Source organism: Protopterus annectens, chromosome 4.part1, assembly GCF_019279795.1.
Source record: "Protopterus annectens isolate FY-2018-M chromosome 4.part1, PAN1.0, whole genome shotgun sequence".
Taxonomy (NCBI): domain Eukaryota; kingdom Metazoa; phylum Chordata; order Ceratodontiformes; family Protopteridae; genus Protopterus; species Protopterus annectens.
In genome coordinates, this window is record NC_056734.1 from 994,037,864 (window position 1) to 994,052,816 (window position 14,953).

Here is a 14,953-nt window from a genome sequence, read left to right on the forward strand (position 1 = left end):
GGCTGTTCAAAACGCCCTGACAGCCTTCAAGGATCTACTTCATCCAGGACAACTATTGATAAAGACGGACAATACTACAGTCATGTGGTACATAAACAAGCAGGGAGGCACACATTCCTACCCCCTCTGCAGACTAGCCATGACTTTGTGCGACACAGCATTGCCTTGCCAAGTACATCTGCAAGCACAATACCTGCCAGGAAGGATAAATTCTCTGGCAGACTAACTAAGCAGAAACCTAATGGATCCACAAGTCTTTAGCATGATAACAAGGAAATGGGGATGCCTGGACATAGATCTCTTTGCCTCGCCTCACAACTGCCAACTACAGAAATTCTGCACAAGGATTTATCACAAGCTAGCATGGAAAGTGGACGCTTTATCTTTCAGCTGGAAAAACTTAACAGTATACACCTTTCCCCCACTGCCTCTCCTCCCCAAGGTACTTCTAAAGGTCAGACAAGAGAAGCTAAAAATACTGATTGCCGCAGACTGGCCCCGTCAGCACTGGTACCCAATCCTAATGAGCTTGTCTCAGTGCCCAGCCTGGACATTGCCTCAAATTCCTCACTTATTGACTCAACAAAACAGTCAGATCCTGCACAGCCAATTCAGGACCTTAAACCTGGCAGCATGGTGGATAATGTAACCATTCAAAACACGCCTCTGTCTAAGCAGTGATGGGTGTTATTTTGGAGGCCAGGAGGCCTAGCACCAGAAAATCTTATGCAGAAAAATGGAAGAGATTCTGTGCTTGGAACCAGGCACAAGGAATTGACACAATTGTACCAAATATTCCTCAGATTTTACAATAGTTAACTGAGATGCTGGACAAAGGCCTATCCTTTTCCTCAATTAAGATTCATGCCTCTGCCATTTCAGCTCACTACAATACAGAACCACCTCTATTCTCTCATCCATTACTAAGGCAGTACCTCAGAGAGGCCAAAAACATAAGACCCCCAAGGAGAGCACCAAAACCTGCATGGGACCTACATTATGTCTTGGAAAAACTCACACTGCCTCCTTTTGAACCAGCCTCTACAGCTGATATAAAATTCTTATCTTGGAAAACAGCTCTACTCCTAGCAATAACCTCTGCAAGACTTGTCTCAGAGTTACAGGCATTCATGGCTGTGGAACCCTTTATTATTTTCCATCAGGACAGGGTTTCTCTGAGGACAAACCCGACATTTATGCCTAAGGTGGTGTCCAGTGTGGCCCTGAATCAAACAATTCATTTTCCTACCTTTTATCCAAACCCACAGAATAAGGGTGAGAGACTTCTGCATTCTTTGGACATACACAGGCAGCTACGCTTCTGCTTGGACAGAACCAAAGCTTTCAGAAAAAAACTGAACAACTTCTAGTGGCATATGCTGTAGGATCACAAGGAAAGGGTATCTCAAAGCAAGACTATTTCAAAATGGATAGGCCACTACATTCTTTTCTGCTATTCTCAGCATGGCAAATCAGTGCCTAAGGGCATTAGGCCACATTCAACCAGAGCAGCAGCCACTTCAGCAGCCTTCCTCAGAGGAGTACCAACCAAAGACATCTTAGAGGCTACAACTTGGAGTTTAGTGCACACTTTTACAAAGCACTATCACTTACCTCTCTACTCTAAATCTAGAGCAGGCTTTGCCACTGCAGTTCTGCAGGGCCTCATAGCCTCTCCTAATCCTATTTAGCCCCAGCCGCCCAACCATAGCTTTGGGATTCAACCCAATTGTAATGACTGCAACAGTGAAACACGATGAACATAGTACAGTTGTGTACACTTACCATAAATGTAGATGTTTGAGTGTATTCACTGTTGCAGTCCAGGTTACCCACCCACCATCCCCCATATCTTTGCTGCAACTTATCTGCTCTTCTGTAACCTATACAACCTATGTGGTGTATTTGCTTGTAGATGAAGGTATTATATATTTTGGTGCATGCATGCTTTATTGGCATATTTTTAGCCTACCCTTTTGGGGACACCTGACATCTGGGGCAAGAAAAACTGAAGAAAATGGTGTCGGCTGCATCTTTTATACCCCTGGCGCACTGACGTCAGGGAAGAGGCAACAGCAACTGACGCCGGACCTAGACTTTGGAATTCAGGCCGACTGAGGGTAGCCTGCCAGCAGGATAATCCAAGTGTAATGACTGCAACAGTGAATACACTCGAACATCTACATTTATGGTAGGTACACAACTGTACTTTTCTTCTTGTGAAGAAACATGCTTTAAATGCCTAAGCTTATTCTAGTGCATAGGCCACTACTCATTGTTTGCAGTGTGTGTGTGACTGTGTTGATACTTCTTCCAGGGTAATGGGTACTAGTTCTGTTTTAAGGAGGTTTGCTCGTCTGCATTCTCAGGACCTCCTAGATGTAAAGAATGAGATTTTAAATTCTCTCTTGGATAAAAAAGTTAGTTTTTGACCTCTCTGCTGCAGAGGTGATCAAAAAATATGATAAAAGAGGACAAGATGATCCATGGAATCTTTAAGATTTTTCAACCCTCCTTTTCCAAATTTTCCAAGGGAGTTTCTTTTTCCTTATCCAATTTTAGCTAAGAATGCAGAATAAAACAGAATTTATGTAAACAGACAATTTAAGAAGTGGCAAAGGTTTCCAAAACAAAGACTCAAACCTCCCAAAACCAAGGACAGTCCAAGTCTGAATAATTATTCGAGACCTTGTGATCCCCCTCTCAACTTGGCCCCTTTTGTCTTCCATAAAGTCTGAATCTCCATGCTTCCCTTTGGCAGCAGATTGTTTTAGACACATAGGTTGTGAAAATAAATCATTCATCAGGGCTTCAGTTGACAGAAGGCAGACATTCCTCCTTTCCTAGGGGGTCTTTCTTTATCCTGCAGATCAGACTGTTTTGTTTCACCTGTTCGTCATCATATGCTGTCCCAAGGAGTGATATTACCAGTTACTCTTTCTCAGGTGGGGAAGGATTTTTATTCAAGTATGTTCCTAGTGCCAAGGAAAGAAAATGTTTGGAGACCAGTTATGGATCTTTTTTTCCTAAACCCATTTGTGATGGTGTCCAAATTCAAAATGATGTCACTTTCCAACCTGTTATGTCTTCCCCTCTTCCAGGTTTCTTGGTAACACTAGATTTAAAAGATGCTTATCAAATCTCTAGTCATCCAGAACTCAGATGTTTCTTAAGGTTGTATATATCTGGATCACATTATCAGTTCTTTGCCTTACCCTTTGCACTATCTACTGCGCAAGAGTTTTCACAGAGTGTCTAGCTCCAATTATAGCTCATTGCAGGCTAGAGGGTTTCCACATTTTTGATTTTTTTTTAGATAACTGTCTTAACTTTTCTTATCTTTGCATAGTCTTTTTCAAAATGTCAGGAATCTGTCTTGGGTGAGAGATCTGTTGCACAAACTGGGATTCCAAGAGAACATTCAAAAGTCTTTCTTGACACCTGCACACAGAACTGTGTTCCCGGGATGTCAGCTAGACACCTCAGTTCAAAGAGCTTTTCTTCAGCAGGAAGAAAAAAATAGATCTGTATTTTTGATCTATTTCTAAGGTTTTCCACATAGACTTTGGTCACTGCGAGGGAATACCTCAGGATTCTGGGTCTCATGGCATCTCTGAAACTTATGATACCCCTGGCAAGACTCCACATGTGAAAGTTACAGGTGCTGTCTGAAGTTTCTTTGGTCCAACCATCACTAGTCTTTAGCTTTTCAGATCTAGTATCCTGTATGCCTTTCCACTAATGTACATGGTACTTTTGAAGATTCAGAAAGAATTCTGCAAGATCATTGTGGTGACTCCCTTCTGGCCCAGGCAACCATGGTTCTCCTTTGTTTTGGAAATGGCCAGTGGCAATTGCCAAAAGCTTCCTCACAGACTTTATCTACTTACACAAGAACAATGGTGTTTGAGACAACCTGACATCAGTCTCCTTCAGTTGACTGCCTGGATGATAGGGTCTTAATTCCTTTTAGGCACCTGTATTTTGAGGACATGCAGTTGGTACTAATGCAGGCAAGATAGCCTGCTAATAGAAAACCCTGTGTCAGAAATGGAAAAGGTTTGCTAGTTGGTGCCATCAACATAACCAGCATCCATTCAGGGCTAGTTTTGCTCTGGTTTTACAATATGTATGTGAATTACTACCCTATGGGCTTTCTTATTCCCTTGTCAAGGTTCATTTATCCACCATTTCAGCATGTTTGCTGATGGATCTTTCAAGGCAGTCTCATGTCAAAATGTTTTTGAAAGGGGCTTTGCATAAGAGGCTTCCAAGTAAACTCATGGATCCTCCTTGGGATCTTAATTTTGTGTTAGAGAAGCTCCATTTAAACCAGCTAATCTGACCGACTTGGGGTTCTTAAGATGGAAAACAGTTTTACTGATTTCTCTGACCTCTGCAAGAAGGGTATCTGAGATGCAAGCTCTTACGATGAGTCAACCCTACGTCACTTTGTGTAGACACAAGGTTTCCTTGAGAACTAATTCTTTTTGTGCATAGTGTTATCAGAGTTTACTTTAAGCCAAACTGTTCATCTTCTCATTTTCTTTTCCTGAACCTAAACATGAGGGCTAAAGGATGCTCCGTACCTTAGATGAGCACAGAAAACTCTGGTACTGTCTTGACAGAACTAAATCTTTTACATCTTTGGATCAGTTTTCTTATGAAGGTAAGAAGAAAAGACAACTGTGTCAGAACGGGCTATTTCCCAATGATTGTCTAAGGCCCTGTCATTATACTCAACATGACAAATTTATTCTTGGCAGGATCAAGGTCCACTCTACCAGGGCCTTGGCTTCATCTCTGGCTTTTTGGAAAGGGTTGGATTCTAGAAGTTTTCTAGAAGCTGCTACTTAGTCCTCTGTTCATAGTTTTACAAAACACTCTAAGCTTGATTCCTTCTCTAGGTCAAGATTAAGCTTTGCTAGAACCATTCTCCAGAGGTTCCCGGGACCCTTCTTTCACCTTCCAAATATAGTTACTACGGTAATCTGCACGTGTAGCTAAGGCTACTGCAGAAGAGAGCAATAAAAAAAACATATTACAGTTGTATAAGTTGAACTTGCCATAACAGTAGATGTTTGAATGATCACTGCTGTAGTAGCTGCTCCCTTCCTCCACCCCCCCCTTTTGTGTGTGTGTGTTTTTTATGTCAGGGTGTGGACATTTATTTTTGGTTATTCCCTATTCCAAACATTGACCTTTCAGGGTTCAGTCTCCCTCTGTCTGCTGACAGGAAATCTCTGAAGGACTTTGTGCCCAAACTTGTGCTTTAGTCCAGTCAGCTCAAGCTGCCTAACAATTTGGGTGTGTGGAAGGTGCCCAAAAACTTTGAAAGCTGACTGGCTGTTATATCCTTGGCAGGATATAACCCATATAGCTAGGGCTACTGCAGCAGTGATCATTCGAATATCTACTGGTAAGTTTGACTTGCACAACTGTACTGACTACATTAATTTGTTTGTGTCTTTCGGCTTTTCCCGGTTAGGGGTCGCCACAGCGGATCTCCGGTCCGCTAATGATTGGCAGTTGATTTTTATGTACCAGCTTGCCAGGCCTGACGCACAACCTTCAACGAAGGTACGCCCATTCACGCATGTCTCCACGCAGAAGACGCTCTAGCTGAGAATCAAACTGGACAGTGTCTTACTGTGAGGCGACAATGCTACCACAGCGCCACCACCGTGGGTCGTACTGACTAGTAATATATTAACAAAATGAACATCAAAAACATTGGTAAAATCGTAAGCCTCAACCTGTATGGATGGAATCATAGAAGGAAAGGAAGCATTTGCTAACACTAATTAGATGCTTATGATCGTAAAAGATGCAAAATAAAAGAAAAAAGTGAATACTAGCAGCATTGATGATGACTTTTCATAAAGCTGACTAGGCTAAATGAAAAAAAAAAAACACCAACAAGTATTTGGATTTTCTCTAGCGTGGAAAAACTTGAAAAATGTAGCAGAAGTAAGGATTAGGAGGTTAATTTTGGACAAATGTAAGTTAACATGAAAAAAATGAAAAAAAAAAGTCTGTTAAAAGGAATGAGGCAGTGATATCATCCTTCCGTTTATTGTTCCATTTTTTATTTGGAACCATATCCCAAGAAATGAGTTGCTCCAAATCCAGGGATATAAGTAATAGGAACACGAGTAAAAACTGAAAATGTTTGCTGTTGCTGCTGCTGATGTCATGTTATATGCAGTAAATCCATAAAAAAGACCTTACAGAGCTGTTTCAAACACTAATTGTTTGCTTTCTATACAATAAATGAAAGTAAAACAAAAGCAGTGGTGTTAAATTACACACCAACACGTGATCTTTTTTTTTGTTGTTTTTAAAAATCTTTATTGAATTATTACTTACATTTATAATTTATATAAAATTAATCAAACCATATTAGCAAGGTCACATTTACAAACATTATAATTGACATGTATTACTGTATATCATATACACTAAACAACGTTATATAAATTATACAATTCTTGCCTTCTCTAAAAACACAATTCTTCCTTGAAAATGTTTTTCTGCATGCATCACCACAGTTTCCATTTTTTCCTTTGTGATTTACTTCTACCCTTGTGTAGCAATCCCACTTCCTGTTATTTTTTTTCCCTGTTACAACATGCACAACTTCATATATATATATATATATATATATATCTAGTTGGTTTAGTTTATATCTAGCTAAGGAAAAATTCTTTCCAGTCTGCTTGGGGTATAAAAGTGTCTGCAAATATTTCCAGGGAAAATTCCTAAATCTTCTAAATTTTGTTGCATATTAGGGAGTCGTACATATGTCCTCCAATTGTCTTAATCTCTCTTCCCAATCTTTTCTGTCCTATTCTTTTCAATTTAAATACTTATTGTGCAGTACTTTACATGCCATACTAATTATCCCTTTTTAACAGCAGCTTCTGTTGTAGATTCAGGTAAAAATTCAGCCAGTACAGGTCTTTCATTTTGGATTTGCCTTTTTTTTTGTCTTTGTGTGCACACTGATGCCAATCCCTGATAGGGAAGGTAATCACTAGCCTGCAGTCCAGATGTCTTTTTAGCCTCCTCCTATCCTGTTACCTTCTCTTCTCTAATAATTTTTCCAAATAGCTTGGTTACTTTGCCATCTACCTGCAGTAAATTCTAGTCCCCTCTTACCTGTTGTCTAATTATAATCATAGTCATCCCAGTCTGCAGACTCTCCTTTCTCTGTTATTATGTTGTTGGCTTAAGTCATAATATACCTTCTGATACTTTATGAATTAATATTCTGTATGACTATTATTATTCTCCTTAAGAATCTGTGTCCAAAATACTATTCTTTCCTTATTTCTTGAAATAACCTCTGCTTCATCATCATCCTTTTCCACTTTGAATTATAGCTTTCTGCTTGTGTTATGTCTAAGAGCTTTAAATGTGTAGCTCTAAAATATCCCTTCAAATCAGGTAATCCTAAACCTCTGTGTTCTACTGGGAGGATCAACTTATCCCACTTGACTCTTGCCCTCTTCTCCTTCCCAAATCCTTCAACTATTTATTAATCACTGTCCAGAACAGCTCCTTTGGTTGGCTTAAAAAAAAAAAAAAAAAAAAAAAATATATATATATATATATATATATTTTTTTTTATATATATATCGATATAGATATACGTGATCTGTGATTAAACTAAAGGGACTTCGAACTTTATTACTATTTGTATCTTGCTGTCCATATCCATAGGTAAGAGCTTCCAGTTTCTCAGTTGTATTATCTGTGGTTTATTCTCTTCCCACATATCCATACCTGCTGTAACTGTATCCTTTTTTAATCCATACTCCTAAATACTTGAGTTTATCATGTCTCCATAAATGTGAGACAACACATGATCTTATGCATGCATCCCTTATTTGTGTAGACCCGGAGGTATGGAAAACAATGAGCTTGAACAGGCTGCAAGAGAAATGCAGAAATAGACAAAACTAAAAATATCCACTGCTCCATAAGTTCTCATTGGCTTACAGTAGGATACCCAAGTTTGTTTGAAGACATCCTTATAACACACAGTTGTGTAGCTCTTTGTAGCTTCAGTTGGCTGGAATTTAACCAGCTGCTGTTCATAATTAAGTTGACATTTGCTTGTAAATAGCTTTTCTGCAAGTAATTGACAGTTGATCAGGTTCTAACTGCCCAAACGAAACTTGTTGAATTTACTGTTGCTGATAGGTAGTATCATTGAATTGTAGGCAGTACAGAATTACTGCACAACTCATGTCCACTTTCTGGGGAGTTTTTCTGTTGCTCACTGTTGTATGTGTTGAGTTAGTATGTAGTAATAAGGGGAATAGGGAGTGCAGTTGCTTATATGTGCATGTGCTTATTGTGTGTGTCCTTTTCTCAGACTGTATGAGAGTGATCATATATCAGTCATTCATAGGCGAAGTCTTTTAAACTTCTGAACACTGCAAAGTGTCCCCCTCTGGTCGATAAGGTACAGTATAGTTAGAGTATTTGGAGTAATTACTGGGCAGTAGCACATATTCCAAAAAAGAAGAGTAAATGTGCTGACTCTCATTGAGTCTATATTAAAATGTCGAAATTCACTAAATCGACATTTTAATATAGTGAGCCAAAACACTGAATGGCTCAAACCATCAGAAACACACAAAAAAGTGTTTTTGCCTGCACCCATACACTCTCTGTACTTATGTGTACTAAGGTTGAGATTGCCAACAGTGGGGAATAAGGAAAAGCTCCTTACTCTACTGTTACCGATACCACATCAAACATCATAAACTCAACCCAGCCCAAATCCTACACACACACACACACACAAAAACCTACATGTATAGCATCTCTTTGTAATGAATTCTGCATGCATTGACCAAATAAGTTTGATGAATTACATTAAAAATCAACAATCTCACTTCTTAACAAATGAATAGCATCCTTCTCTCTATACAGTATTTTATGGCCAAAGTCTACAACAGGCTGTCCTCTGGAAAGACATAGACTTCTACAAGTACAATGGAGATTAAATTGTAGTGCGACCCTCTCTCTTGTTATTAGATCAGTGTTCCCCATCCTTTTTGCCAAGATCAAGGGAAGACACTCCTTTATTACTTATGTACTGAGTTGCAGACTATCTGCAATTCCTTAGCTTTAGTTGTGCAGATTTAATTTGTAGTCCGTATCCATTAGTAAATTTTTGTTGATCCTTTGTAGGCAAATAACGGTTATTTACTAGTTGCGCCAATCATGTTTATACATTTTGTTTGTTCTGAAAAGTTTGTATACCCTTGTACATCTATGCATCTTATGAACATGCTATGCTAATGGTCATCTGTTATCTTTAAGTCAGTTGAATGTTGTCAGGTGGTGTTAGTTTGTCTTTTGGCAGTAGTTGTGTGTTAAGGGATTTTTGTCCCTGTTTGTCATTAATCTCACACATACGCATAGATCTTATGTTTGTGTTTTCAAATAAACTTTACAATGATTACTATACAGGATCATTACTTTTGTCTCTACAGTGTGTATTATTGTCCTTGTTCACACTGGTTTCAATCATATTGTACACTGGATCGTGACAACATCAGGATTGACAAGTCAGAGTTGGTCTACCATGCTCACTGTCTGTGTCTGGCTTTTCTGTAGTTGTGATATAACTTCAGGTCATGTTGTCTGGGTCATAGTTAGGGCTTTATTCCTCTGTCATGGAGTTGACAATGTCTGTTTAATTTGCAGCAATTTCTAAATTAGCATTTTTATTTTTAAACATTGTGTGTGTGTTTGCTTTTTTAAAAAAAAATATGGTTGCAAAGTACTTGTTCTGTTCCTATTCCCATTTAGAGCTTGCAGAATTGCCTTTGGTTCGGTTAGACTTTTCGTGCAATAAAATCACATCCATCCCAGTTTGTTACAGAAACCTCCGATATTTACAAGCAATTATTCTGGACAATAACCCATTGCAGTCACCTCCAGCACAGGTAAGTGGCAATTAATTTGTTAATTTGCCATGGGAAGGGTATAGCTGCTTTGTGTTTGTAATTATGGAGTAGTAATATCCGTAAAACTGACAAAATACTGTACATGGCTTGTGCTTTATTTTAATTCATCTGTAGTTTGTTAGTGTGGTACTGTTTGACTAAGTAAGTTAACAGTAACTGATGATAAGGTGCTGATGTTCTTTGTGTTTCACTGTTGCAGTCATTACATTTGGGTAATCTGCTGGCAGGCTGCCCTCAATCGGCTTGATTAACAAAGTCTTGGATCCTGCATCGGTTGCTGTCCCTTCTTCCATGACATCAGGTCGTCAGGGGCAGCCAACGCCATTACATCAGTCTTTCTTGCCGCACGGTGCTCGAAGCAGAAGCAGTTTGCAAGTGCCGGTCGGCCGATTCCTGAAATTTTCATTTTTGAGTTTCAGAACCAATGTCGTTAACTTAAAGCTACCCCGTTGGAGAAACTTTTTCTTGCTCCTTACCAATGCCAGTAAAAGTTAATAATTGTATTACTTGTGGGAAGCAAATACCTCATAAGGATTTTCATTCGTACTGTATTCCTTGACTAGGCCCTGACCGTGACGTACCTTGCTGTCGATTTTGTGCTTTATTTAATCAGCGCACTGTCAGTATTCAGTATATTTTTGCTTCTAAATATTTCGGTCTTCGGTTTAATTATCCCGAAATGACATTGGTTAGCCACCCGACTACCGGAATACTGAAAAAACGCAAAGAAAAAGACAGAGACAGGCCATTTAGGTCCAAAACCACCGCCGCCGCTTCTCCTAAGCCAGTAACCAGTTCGCCGGTACTCAGTGAGGCGCTTTCGCAGCCCCTGATACCCGCTACTTTTGATTCGCAGGCCTCTACTGAGACCGATTCAGAGTCCGGTATGCCACAAGATACTTCACCTATGGAACCCGCGGATGTCTCTGCCTTGGATGGGTCTGGAGCTGCTGTGCAGGCATCTGCTTCTGAGGGTGTATTCAGGCCTACAGATTTGTATATTAAACCGACGCCAACTTCAATTTTAAGGCCAAAATCTCGATCTATGTCTAAGAAACCGACGCCCAGGCCACGTGTTTAGGCCCCTATGTCTAAAAAGCAAATGATCAAAATGGCTGAAGATTTAATTACTCTAATCAGGGGTAGTCAACCACCCCCTTCTAAGAGGCCTATGGCTGAACTTGACTGTGAATCTTCAGAACAGGACTCTGTTTCCTCTGACTCTTCTAATGAACAGGATTTGTCCATACCTACTTATGAGGACTCTGATACAGAGGATTCCATTCCTTCTGCTTCTCCCCCTTAGGAATTTTTTTTTTGGGGAATCTTTACATACCTTAAGGGAGCATTTCCACTGAGAAAGTCAGGATTTTTCTGAATCCAAAGAGAGGCTTAGGGATTTCCTTCTTCCTCATCATAGGCCTTTGGCTATACCTCCTGTACTAGACATTGTTGACAGATACTACTGGGTTCCTGACTCCCACAAATTCCTTTTCAACAATCCTGTTGCGGACCCTGAAACCATTTCTCCAGGGCCCAAGGGCATTAAGGCTTCTACTGCTAAAAATCCTACCCTTTCTGATAGAGACTCCAGGGCGTTGGATAGCTGGGGTAAAAAGGTTTATATTTCTGCAACCTTGGCAATCAGGGCTTTAAACTGTCAATTCCATATGTTAAAATATCAAAAGCATATCATGGGACTGCTTAAACAGAAAATTATGTTGATTTCTGACTGTGTGGAAAATAAGGACTTACAAGATTTATTGCATTCAGCTGAACAAGTTGGAAAACATACTTTGCAATGTGGGTTTGATACTTTGGAGACCTCTTGCAGGGCTGATGTTACTGGGTCTGTGCTTAGAAGGCATGCTTGGCTTAAGGAGCAATCTCTGCCTGATCATGTTAAAGCAAAATTGTTGGATGCTCCTTTGCAGCAGGACCGTCTGTTTGGCAATAAGGCTGAAGAAGTTTTAAAAAAGATGGAAGATAAAGCTAAAGCTATGCAAACTGTGAAAGATTTCTTACAAGTACAAGACATTCCAAAAGCACCAGGTTTTAGTCCCAAGGGTCTTTCAGAACTAAGCAATAGGGTGCCTCCGCTTCCAAATCTGGAAACAACAAGACACCTCCTTATGGTAAACAGTCTCAATGACTTTCCTTTAAAATTATGAAGCACTTACCTGTTAGCTGCTCCTTTGGGGGGGGAACCTGGCTCTTCATGCAAAAAACTGGCAACTTTATAACCCAGGACAAATAGGTTTTAAATATAGTGTCCCAGGGATGCAGGTTTCATTTCCACACATTGCCAACTCCAAACAGATGGCTAGACCTGCCCCCAAATCAGTGGGCAGAGGCTCAGAAACAAGTACTTTCCCTCTTAAACATGGGGGCTATTCAACTAGTACCAGAAGAGAAAAAGGGACAAGGTTTCTATTCCAGGCTTTTCCTGGTACCCAGAAAAGACAAATTATGGCATCCAATTCTGGACATGTCTACTCTAAATACCTATCTGGACATTCCAAAATTCAAGATGCTGACTCTTCACCAGTTACTTCCTATGCTAGGCAAAGATGCCTGGTTGGCAACTCTAGATTTAGAAGAGGCTTACCTGCATATCCCAATCAGGGAATCTTGCAGAAGATACATCCGCTTCAAAGCAGGCTACTTGCATTATCAGTTCTCTGCACTGCCCTTTGGCTTATCTACTGTGCCCAGGGTATTTACAAAGTGCCTGGCTCTAGTAATTGCATTTTGCAGGCAAAGAAATATTCAAATGTATCCATACCTAGACAATTGTCTAATTCAGGCAGTAAACAAGTCCATTCTTTTAAAACATCTGGCGTTTGTAAAAAGGGTTCTAACTTGTCTAGGGTACACCATAAACGAAAAGAAATCACTAGTGCCCTCACAAAAAATTACATTCCTGGGTGCAAGCTTGAATACAACTGCCCAGATGGCTTTCCTTATGCAGAAAAGCAAATTCAGTTGGTGACTTACTTCAGACAGGTGGCCACAAAAACCCTGCTTATCTGCAAGACAAATACTGCAAGCCTTTGGGGTTCATGGTCTCCTGCCGCCTTCTAATTCCATATGCAAGACTGCATATGAGGAAACTTCAGTGGTACTTAAAAGGTTTATGGAGTTAGCATTATCACAGCCTGGAGACAATGATTCCTATCATATCTTGCCTGCAACTAGAGTTCCTATGGTGGGCAGAAGCCTGCTACCAGAACAAGGGACTGCCATTCACACCACCCACTGCCGCCCAAACCCTAACTACAGACGCTTCAGAGTATGCATGGGGGCTCATCTGGCAGGGAAGTGCATTCAGGGCAAATGTAGCCCAAATCAAATGCACCTTCATATCAATCAAAAATAAATGCTAGCTGTACAGAATGCACTGACAGCCTCCAAGGACTACCTTCATCCAGGACAACTAATGGTAAAGACAGACAATACCACGGTTATGTGGTACATAAACAAGCAAGGGGGTGCACATTCCTGCCCCCTCTGCAAACTAGCCATGGCATTATGGAACAAGGCCTTGAGCTATCAAATTCAACTACAAACCCAATTCCTGCCAGGAAACCTGAATATTTTGGCAGACGAACTAAGCAGAAATCTCATGGACTCACACGAATGGAAACTGGAACCACGGATTTTCAGCATGTTGACATGCAATATGGGGAGCCCAGAAATAGATCTTTTTGCCTCACCCCAGAACTACCAGTTGGACAAATCTTGCACAACAACTCCTCACAAATAAGCCTGGAAAGCGGATGCTCTGTCCTTCAGCTGGGGAAACCTATCAGTCTATGCCTTTCCCCCTCTGCCTCTGCTCTCCAAAGTTCTACTAAAAGTCAAACATGACAAACCAAAAATGATTTTGATTGCTCCAGACTGGCCTCGCCAACACTGGTACCCACTCCTATGCAGTCTGTCACAAATTCCTCCATGGCACCTGCCTCAGACATCTTACTTACTGTCTCAGCAGAACAACCAAATTCTGCACCGTCAGCTCCAAACATTGAATCTTGCAGCTTGGCTAATCACTTAAATTCCCCCTTGGCATCCCTCAGCAAACCTGTGATGGATGTCATTTTGGAGGCGGGAAGACCTAGTACTAGAAAGTCTTATGCTGACAAATGGAAAAGATTCTGTGCCTGGAATCAATCTCAAGGGATGAGCACAGCAGTGCCCAATATACCTCAGATTTTACAATACTTAACTGAGATGCTTCCCAAGGGCCTGTCTTTTTCTTCCATAAAAATCCATGCCTCAGCCATTTCAGCTCATTATAACACAGAACCTCCCCTCTTCTCTCATCCTCTGCTAAAGCTTTATCTCAGAGGGGTCAAAAACTTGAGACCAACCAGTAGAGCTCCAACTCCTGCCTGGGACCTTAACTTTGTATTCGAGAAACTCACTCTACCTCCTTTTGAGCCAGGTGCTACTGCAGACCTAAAATTTATTTCCTGGAAAACAGCCTTCCTTTTACCAATCACTTTGGCTAGAAGGATTTCTGAATTACAGGCCCTTGCGGCAGTGGAGCCCTTCATCATCTTTCATGCGGACAGGGTGTCACTCAGGACCAATCCACACTTCATGGCCAAGGTGGTATCCAATGTGGCTCTTAATCAGTCCATTAATTTGCCAACTTTCTTTCCCAATCCACAGAACAAGGGGGGAGCAAATTCTGCATTCATTGGATGTACACAGACAACTTAGATTTTACTTGGACAGGACTAAATCTCGAAGAAGATATGAACAACTGCTGGTAGCATTTGCTGCAGGGGCAGAGGGAAAGGCTATTTCAAAGCAAACCATTTCCAAATGGATAAGCCATTGTATTCATTTCTGCTATAAGCACCATGGAAAAACCTATCCCCCATGGGATCAGATCCCATTCCACCAGGGCTGCATCTACTTCTGCAGCCTTTCTCAGAGGTGTTCCTACAAGGGAT

At 40.6% G+C, this 14,953-nt stretch overlaps 1 protein-coding gene across 5 annotated transcripts in view; it reads left to right on the forward strand.

The window, feature by feature from the left end:
- Positions 1 to 14,953, forward strand: part of LRCH3 (leucine rich repeats and calponin homology domain containing 3) — a 3,082,729-nt gene that overhangs the window by 1,023,878 nt on the left and 2,043,898 nt on the right. For all 5 annotated transcript variants that reach the window (XM_044070695.1, XM_044070696.1, XM_044070697.1 and 2 more), the window contains exon 5: positions 9,832 to 9,968. In XM_044070695.1, coding sequence (XP_043926630.1) covers positions 9,832 to 9,968 — 137 coding nt within the window. The remainder of the gene's footprint in view (positions 1 to 9,831; positions 9,969 to 14,953) is intronic.